The sequence below is a fragment of the Hyposmocoma kahamanoa genome, unplaced genomic scaffold (assembly GCF_003589595.1).
Source record: "Hyposmocoma kahamanoa isolate Upper Pololo Valley unplaced genomic scaffold, ASM358959v1 85621, whole genome shotgun sequence".
Taxonomy (NCBI): domain Eukaryota; kingdom Metazoa; phylum Arthropoda; class Insecta; order Lepidoptera; family Cosmopterigidae; genus Hyposmocoma; species Hyposmocoma kahamanoa.
In genome coordinates this window covers 1-10,122 of record NW_020654263.1, presented here as the reverse complement: position 1 = coordinate 10,122, position 10,122 = coordinate 1, and the positions used below count along the sequence as shown (strand labels likewise).

The following is a 10,122-nucleotide window of genomic DNA, read 5'->3' as shown; positions in this document are numbered from 1 at the left end:
GTGTGATTTGCTCATCTATGTGACTAATCTCATGAAAAACCTTCATTTGTATTGACTTTAAAAAATACATAGTTAATATACATAGACACGTTTTTGCAAATCGAATGTTGTACTAAAAAACAAACCGACATTGCAAATATTTATTTGACCATTTTTTTTACTGCTTACTGACAAATCTTAATCCCACCACAACAGCAAAGTAGAGAGAATAAAATGTGTTAGCTGTAATAATAAATTTTAACCTTTTAGTTCTTATTCACTGAGCGATTGTTACTAGTTATTGACAAAACCGCTCTGGAATATCGAGAGGATAATCTATGGCCGACAGAGCACATAAGTAAAAAAATGAACAAACAAAAATTGTTGTTCCAACACAGAACAATTATCTTTATTTGTTGAACAACACATTAAGGTCAAAAGATGTGAAGAACCATTGAAATTTAAGTTGAAACAAATGATTTTGACTTATGTGCTTTAGTCTGCCGGCCCTAGAATAAACGCTGTAAGAAACGTATAACTAGTAGAGATTATAGTAGGCAGAGTGAATGTGCTTAAACTTCAAGTAATAAACATAGAGTGATTAACACCTCCCTCTAGAAACCTTGAATAATGTTTAAAAAAGTTACATCTTTACTTACATTGGACGTAGTTAAGCAAAAAGGATCCTATCCACAAAATTATCGAAAAATGAGTTACCAAATGGTTCCTAAAGTCTAAACTCTTAGATCAGCGAAAAAAATCCAACATATATAAACACAAATAGATATCTCTGGAGTTACATGACATTATAAGTTTTGTAAATAAAACAAGAGTGATAAACACTTTTAAACTTCAAACTGCCATATCTCGAAAGTGACTGTATATGCATTGGATCCTTTTTGTTCAACTACGTCCGATTACAAAACTTTCCTTCTGAATTCACTACCGTAGAAAATTACTTGTTATAATACAAAGTATACAATTATAATACAAAGTTACAATACAATAATTCCGAGATTTCAAAAAGAGGTATTATCAGTTGATAATCATGTCTCGGTCATGCTCGTCGCACTGTTAGGCCGTTCCCATTATGTCGTGACGGCAGGTAGTCGTGCAGTTTAAAATTTAGTGGCTTGTTTATACAAGCCTTTAAATACGAATAACTTTTTGTGAATAACTTTTATTTAAATATTTAAATAAAAGTTATACACATATAGTAAAACACGATTAACTGTCGTTTACGACTTTTTTGACGTTACGACGACATATTGTCGTGACAATATCTAGTGGGAACAGCTAGACATGGCAGTCGCTCAACGATAAAATAAACGTCCACAACAATGTCACGGGGAACATAATGGGAACGCGCCCTTACGCGGACGTCCGCGACAGACGACGGTAAAATGTGAGCCATCCATTACTTTGTCCACTTGTCCGCTCGCAGACAGTCCACGTTGCACTGTTAAAGACCTATGTATGTAACTTCCTTGAAGTTTGGTTAAATATGCTCAGTATTCCAATCTTAGTGCTAATCGTTGTAACTTTTTTGTTTTATTTAATAAACAAGTTACTATTTCGTTACCCTTATCTTTGTCTATTACAGCGAGGAGAACATCCCAGAACAGCTAAACAAGTCTGACAACTGGGCTGAAACATCCTTCAGTCGGGAAGTCATGAATGTGAGTAAAGCGCCTACTAAAGTAGTATTAGCAATGATACTTGCAGTATTCAAAACTCATTTATTGTATGTACACCCATAACACCAGACACAAATAAATAATGTGATGATTTCTGTGGATCAACCGTCAGCAGTGTCGGCGGTGGATGAGGAGGTCCCGGGTTGAATTCCCGGTAGATCCAATTTGGGAAATGAACTTTCTAAATTAGATCTGGATGTTCTGGGAAGTACCTCAGAGTGAATTCCATAGCTCTGGTACCTACTCTTACAGAAAAATCCCTTGTTTGAGACCAGGTTATTAGATATAATTATCTCGCACATTACTGTTTATTATTAAATACGCAGAAAATAAAAGTGGTGGAAGATTCAAAAGTAGAAAGTTTCATGGAGTGCCGCGCCCCATGGCGTCGTGGAACCTTTCCTTTTTAGATTGCTGAATTTATTCTTTGGCACAAGTAGTTACCGGCCTTCTGGAGGCTTCTACGCCGCGATCGTATAATATGTGTAAAACCCTAAAAAATCGCAAAAGGTCTCATCAAAACTTGATTTTAAACACTAGAAATATGTTTTTATTTCACATTTTAAGGTCCGTATTCCAGAACTCTACTCAATGCTTTCAAAACTTTCAAATTTGAACATTTTTATTTTTTAAAGAATTTCAGTCCAGGGGGTCTAATCCCGGTCTCCGTCTGACATCCGACCGAAACAATTACTGTCAAATAAGTAATTCTATTATATTTCCTTAATGGCGGCCACTAGGCTTGGGCCAGTGTCAGTTTCGATTAATGTTGTCGGTTAATATTGTTCAATAACGCCAACGTTTCGGTAGCAACAAGGTATTTATTTTTAGATGAATCTCTTCGACGGCATGCTGTTGTGGAGATCATACCTGGGGTAAAAAAAAATCATGCACAAACAACGGACTAAAGCATTATATTATTAGAGCATATAAAATCACACAAAATGTTAATAAAGGGAGAAAAAAAGGAGGGATTTAAGGTTAATAGGACGAAGAATGAAGGAAGGTAGGAGGTCATACAAGGAGGAAGTCAATTTAGGACATTAAAAATAAATGTGATCAAGGGCACCCTCGTCCAGACCACATTCACACAAAGAGTTGTCTCTGATACGGATTTCATTGAGGAACACAGGGGAAGAAGAGTGGCCCAGTCTCAACTGATCACACCAAAAGACAATGTCAAGTATGAAGCTTCATTCGCATCATGAGTTTTTTTCGAGTATTACTTATTTGACAGTCATTATTTCCGACGAATGTCGAACAGAGAACGTGTGCAGACCCACTGTTTTCACCATCAATTTATTTTGACTTTTATTTAAAAAACTCCATTCAATTTCCGATACCTTGTCAAAGGGTAACCAGTCTTTTAACCGGCTAAAAAGTCGCTGAAAAACAAATACAAAGATACGACGCAAGCACATAGAAAAATTCGTGAGGTCCGCCGCTGGTTCGTTCCGTGGCTTAGTAGGATAGCGTCACAAACTAGTGTAACTTCACATAAAAATAATTGAATATCAATTCAATAAAAATTTAAAGGGTAACCAGTTAACTGCAAAAATACATTATAATTTTATTTATAGGTGGTAAAACGAAACAACACGAGTTACAAAAAAGCAGTCCGCGAGAGCGACTCCGACGAGAGCGGGAGCAACAGTGACTTGGATGATATGCTTGATGAAGCGCTTGAAGCGGAGAGCGAGGGGCCCACGCCGCCAAAACAGAATAAGGTAAAGTCGTCGTCGATGCACCGTAATGATCACAAATGAAATTGCACAAAATTTCGACACATATCGCACATGATAACTAATACAGTATCATCTCAAAAACTGCGTTATATTGTATTTTTCATCACACTTCCTAGTAAATACGAATAGTGTGATTGTATGATGGCTAACTTGACTCTCCCTCGGGCCTTTTGTCTTGCCATTACAGCCATGGTCGGTTAGCTTTTTTTTAATTTGTAGCAAGAGGTTGCTTAAGTTCAAAATCAAAACATTCGCTTAAATTAATTAGTGTATTATATAAAAAATAAAAAATTAATTTAATACATTCAGTCGTTACTTTGCGGAAGTCCATGTTAATAAAAATGGAAGTAAATTAATCGACTCTCGGCCGAAGAGATCTTCGGCTGAGCGTCGAGCAATCAACAGCCTCTGAGGATGCATCGTGGAGAGGCGAAAACGTGTCGAGTATATTTTTGGTGGTGGTTTATAACTGTAGTTGCGCTTGTATTATTTATTTTAGGCGGAGGAAGGGTGGGATAATTAACTGCATGAAAAAATATTCAACACAAGCGCAGCTATTTTGCACGATTTAACCTACACTGGGTTCGCGGAGTAGCATATTAATTTACTTTCATTTTTATCCGCCTAAAATGTTATCTAAACAGAAATTTAATTGCAATTCAGTGACATACTACTTAAATACTTATTATTAAGAATTTCTTATAATTGCTTTTAATTATTTTCTGTATAAAAAATTATGCAAATTTTTTTTACAATCCATCATGTCTGTATACATGCGTGTTTGCTTTTTACATCATTTTAGTTCGAGTTGTGTTATCTGTGGAAGTTAAAAAAAAAGTAAAAACCTGCCATTTGCAAAATCCATAATAATTGTTGTGTTGTGAACCATATATACAGGGTGTCCGGTAAAGAATGGATAAGCCTGAAATGCTTTATAGTAGAGCTTATGAACGTTCAAAAAAAATATAAAGAAAAATATATCCCATGTAGTACTACTTACTTGGTACTTGGTGCAGTATCCGCTGGTCGACGACAAGGTGCCTATTTTGCGCTAAGATATATTTTTTTTCTTTATATATAATTATTTTCACCTTATTTTATGTTTTGTACACCACGACTACAAGTTAATCAATTCCTTCGGGTTTTTGGTGTCATAATATTCTACATTAACTGTGCTAATAGATAGGCGGTAAATAGTATGACTAACTATGGCACTTAAATTTAAAAAAAGTTTTATTTTATTTTTCAGTGCAAAATTATTTATTTTCCACAAAGTTTAAGCATCTTTGATATAATAAAAATTATGATAACTTGAGTGGCCAACTATTCTAAAATAATGTGTGTTTAACTAAACACAGATTTCAAAATTAAAAATGAAAACATTTTGCTAGCCCACACTGACCCTCCTTATCTCATATAAAAGAAAAGACGAATGGTGCGGCGACCGCGCAGGTAACAAATAACTGTCACACGTGGTATATTCGCGGGTGGTACATTCATGGTATATTAACAAAATAAAAATTGTATTTATGTCTAATATTGTTTTTTTTTATTAAACCTCAATGGTGAAGCTAAATTCAGGACAAAAAATGGTGCAATTTTGAAAACTTAGTTTTTAGTCAAATTTACTCCTTTTGCACATTAATATCAATAATTTTCTATTTATATTAGATGCAATAATGAATTACACTATTTTGAAATCTACTTTAAACACACATTATTTTAGAATAGTTGGCCACTCAGGTTAACATAATTTTTTTTTTGTACCAAAGGTGCTTAAACTTTTTGAAAAAATAATTTTGCACTGAAAAATAAAATAAAACTTTTTTTTTAAATTTAAGTGCCATAGTTAGTCATACTATTTACTGCCTATCTATTAGCACAGTTAAAGTAGAATATTATGACACCAAAAACCGAAGGAGTTGATTAACTTATAGTCGTGGTGTACAAAAACGTAAAATACGGTGAAAATAATTAAATTTAAAGAAAAAATATATATATCATGAGATATATTTTTTTTAATGTTCATAAGCTCTACTATGAGGCATTTCAGGCTTATCCATTCTTTACTGTATATATTGTATTTATTTTCTCGCAAATGTGATGAAAAACAATGTACGTATCACGGACGACGGTAAAAAAATACAAAACTGGAGTTATTAAAGCCCTCAGCATTTGGCTTCGGGTTTCTAATAGACCCTCTTTAGTAATTTCTTATTTACCGTCTTATTTATACAATAATCTAATCCATATATCTATAATCGCCTCCAGTGCCACGGAACAAGATACGTCAATGTGTAGCTTGATGTGCTGTTGACTCTACTATTATCTCAAATATTGCATTATAATGTATGTCATTCGTATACGATTTAATTTCAAAGTGACAGGACATCACTGAATACCTTGCGTCATCGAGTATATTATAACCAGAAATAGACACGAAATGTCATTTAAATTGTTCGAAAACTATTCTGCCATATCATTACTGTGACAACTGCGCTCCGATTGGCCAGCCCGAATTCGAAACAATTGACGGGTGTCGTCAATTGTCACTTCAAATTGACCAGTTAACTTGAGCTTTGCTATAATGGGCGACAATTGCAAGATTACATATTTAATTACCAATGAAATTGATTCCGTTTGTAATTAGATGTTTTGCTGTTTTTCCCCACACCACCGATTGGAATCGCACGCTATTGTTAAAGATATCTTTATTACAATAAATACAGAATATTTTTGGAATATACGGAACGTACACACAGGACAATTGTTGGTCATGTCTAATATTTCAGTGCAAACGAGAGTAGATATTTATAAGTATTGTATCACTGTTGAGTTACAGGAATGTATGGCCCTTATTTCATCTCTATTTCTGGTTATATACTCGATGCCTTGCGTTGCTATGTGAATATAAAGATAATGCAATGGGAACGCGTCCTAATATGGTTCAAATTATTTATTAGCTAATATGAACTGTCTTACATGTTTAATTATGTTTAACACTACTAGGAAAACAATAAATAAACGTAAATAATCTGAAACAGGTTATTTCCTTGTATTTGTCCGAACGAAGTTGCTTCTTTACTGCTTACTAACAAAGATACCGTATCTCGCGGCCTGCAGCACGGCAACAGCCTGTCCTCAACAAGTTTCGTATACCAGGAGTCTCGGTTCAAGTCCCCGCTGAAGCCCTCCGCACCCGCGACTCCCGCCACCCCTGCGGCTCGCCCGGACCGCGGCGCCGAGCTCGTTCACAGCGTCAGTTTCTATCGACGCATGCAGGGCCAGGTGAGTCTTGCATACATTTGTTGCGTCGTACTGCTGGGCACGGTTCTTTAAGGCAAGAGACAATTGCCACTAGTTTCGCTAGTCCAGTATTTTTTCAGTGTTTTGTTTATTTAGTTTTATTTTTTAAATTGTGTATTATATTAATTAATATTAATGCAATTAATTAATTGTAATTTTTAAGATTATCCCATAGCCCGAAGGTTGCCAGAAAGAGATTGCTATCTATGAATGAGGCCTCCTTTTGTTTTTTGTTATGTATTTGTTCTAGTTATAAATTGCCCCTGCGGTGGTACAGTAGTGATTTACATTTGTAAAATTTATATAAAACGAGTTTTTTTTTATGGTAAGTAAGGTAAGTGACAGGTCGAACAAGTTGTGGGCCTAAGTGGTAAGCGGCACACTTGCCCACAGCACTTCAAGTGCCCCTCAGAGCTTTAAATCACAAAGATCTGAGGAGTACTGCGACTCAACCCTGAGACATAAGTTGACAAGATCCATGTGTTTGTAATTTCACCAGCACCCTTGCCCCACAAAACCGGAACGCAGTAATGTTCTATAACTTGTGTATAGCAAAGAATTGTTCTAATTTTAACAGACTCATCGATACCTCTAATAAATACAACGCCAACTTTATTTTTTGGTCACTTTCTCTTATTTTTGTAAACAGCCATATTTATATTGTCAAAAAAAAATCAAAATATTTTTATTCAGATAACAATCTGGATCCATTGGTGTTAGTAATAGTAAAATAAACTTATAAGCTATGGTTAGTAGGAATATTATATAACATATTACTTAATTAGTTCTAGTAGTAGTCTAAATTGTCTTGTACTGCCTCGTAAGGCATCTCGTGCGGAATCATTGTCCGTATGAGATGCCTCAGTATAGGCGCTCTATGGTCCTCTGCCACAACCTTCAGGATGCTGTCGTTACTCCCCCGGAGCCTTCTAAAACGATGCTACTTTTTCCGCAAGATTGCATGAAAGCAATTCGTATTCGTATATTCGTATTACTTTTGCGGAAAAAGGTAACGCAAAAAAAACAAAATTCGAAAAAGAAACAAAACTAATTTTATAAAATAAAGTTATAAAGAAACAAAAAACAAAATAAACAGAATAGGTCCAAAAATTAAGTTGGCGTAATGTTCATTGGAGATATCGTCATGATACATTATATAATAATAATATAACATAATGTTACAAATGTTCCCAGTCGTCAACACCTTCGACGCCGATGCGCGTGGTGCGCCACACGTCGCCCGAGCGCGACCCGCCGGCTGAGTCTGCCGCGAGTGTAACCACAGTACGACAGCGCATCAAGGAGCTTCAAAGTGAAATCGCCAAACAACAGACTGTTATATCACAGGTACCGTGTTCTTTCACTTCTCTTGTATGCGAACTAAGACTTATGAATTGCAAACAAAAGGATTCTTATTATTCAGAGACGATACTACCTCAGCTCGAATTCAAATTTTTCCCGTACTATTATAACGTTTCATTTTGCTAGGGTCGAGCGGCAGAGACGCTGGCTTTATTTCAGAATTTATTTTTTACAAACTAATTTAAAGACACTAGAAAAATGTATACATATCTTACGAGCCCTATACCCCACCGACGGGTTTCAGATTACGGGGTGTGCTTATGCTCTTCGTTGGCACAGTAATTAAGTACTACGGGCGCTTCATGAGGAGGTTCCAGATTCGATCCCTGATTTGTAGCAAAAAAATATTTTTAAATTGGTTCTGGTCAGGGTATTCTGGTTATTGCCCTCAGAATTATCGTTACTCTGCTATTAATCATAGTACAGGAAATTCCCTAGTTTGAGATCAGAAATTTGCAGTGATTGTCTGGCATTTTTTCCCTAAATATTTCTATTTTTGGCATAGCTTCCAAGAAAAAAGAATCTAACGGAGAGACGGTCGAGATACAACAACGCTATAAGTTAGTATCTTATTTCCACTACATCGAGATTTAAAAAACAATGTTATGATTATAATTTGTCTTTACTTAATTCTTATACGTAGACTAATTTGTTAATTTCCTTAACTACCTAGAATAACTGATGACGATGATATCCCTACAAAATGTATGGTAAAAAGTTTTTTGCGATTTCTGACATTTCGAGTTCTCTTACCACAGTTGGTCCCATAGAGACTATTGATCCTTACCATAGACCGGATCGAATGGCATAAAAAAGTTTTGTACAAATTGCCTTTTATCTTGCTGACTGTACAATTTTTTTAGGAATCTGTGAATGCTAATCAAAATATTTTCAAAATTCATGGATAGTCTTCTCGAACCGTTTTCCTGTAACTACAACGATTAAGGTAGCTGGCATTGCTGCCCCGTCTCAAATTTACACCTTGTATATATAATAGTAAACGTGTTCTGTTTAATTCAGTTAATATAAAAAAAATCATTGGTATATGTAAAGTACCTATTGAATACGGTTTTCTTGTAAAATTTCGAGTTAAGTTTGTGTTTTTTTTTATTGTATCGTGAAAATTTTTAGGAATCTTGTGTTCACACCATATAGTAATCAGTGTATATCCACAATTTCACTGTTATATTTTTTCCAAAATTATTTATTCGACACTCACTGTTATGCGGATCAACCAAAGCCATTTATATAGACATTTAAGAACTCTTATGTGCGCGCGCGCTCCCTATCGCCGCGGTCGAGCTTGTGATCCGGTAATTGCATCCCCACGCCTTCGCTATTGATGTAGACATGACTCTTTAAGCGTGATGTTCAGTCCACTGCAAAGCTTTTTCTTAGACCCTCTATACAACATAGTGGCTACCCACACTTCTTTGATTGTATTTAAAAAGTAATCTTATCTATTGACCTCAAGGTTATTGATGTCAAAATTCTTTAGGCTCAACTCACACTGGCGCAGATTCGAAGCGTCGCGACGCGTCATGTTTTTAGCCTATAATATGTTCATCTGTATTTTCCCATTACTTAGGTACAAATTTGTATTATGCAAATATTGAAACGCGCGTCGACACCCGTTTCGGGCGCACTAATGCGAACGTCGTCGCGCGACGCCAAGTGTTGTACAGGACGCGACGCGACACTTCAACTCTGCGGCAGTGTAGTTGAGCCTTAGATTTCACTAGCAACGAACATTTTAATGTTGAAATGTAGGCGCCAGATGAGGAGGCCCCCGGTTCGAAACTCAGTAGAATCCATACAGGAAACGAACTTTTCGAAATTGTATCCGGGCTGGGTGTTCAGAGTAGCGCCGCTAAGTTGATTTCGTTGCTCTGCTACGAGTGGCACAAGGAATTCCCTAGTTTGGGACCAAATCATTTATGTGGTTGTCTGGTACATTATTATTTGTCAGACTATGTGTGAATGACATCATCATATTAATTGCGTCACTCATATTGCCCTTCTTGTCTTAACTA

The 10,122-nt window shown here is 35.9% G+C and overlaps 1 protein-coding gene across 1 annotated transcript; it reads left to right on the top strand.

Moving 5' to 3' along the window:
* Window positions 1-1,336: 1,336 nt before the first annotated feature.
* LOC113234610 (anillin-like) lies at window positions 1,337-8,098 on the top strand (the record flags this gene model as incomplete). The annotated part of the gene is made up of 5 exons (XM_026469963.1): window positions 1,337-1,377; window positions 1,583-1,658; window positions 3,257-3,403; window positions 6,545-6,709; window positions 7,922-8,098. Coding segments are annotated over exons 1-5 (606 nt in total), but the record flags the coding sequence as incomplete, so codon positions are not given.
* Window positions 8,099-10,122: the final 2,024 nt, after the last annotated feature.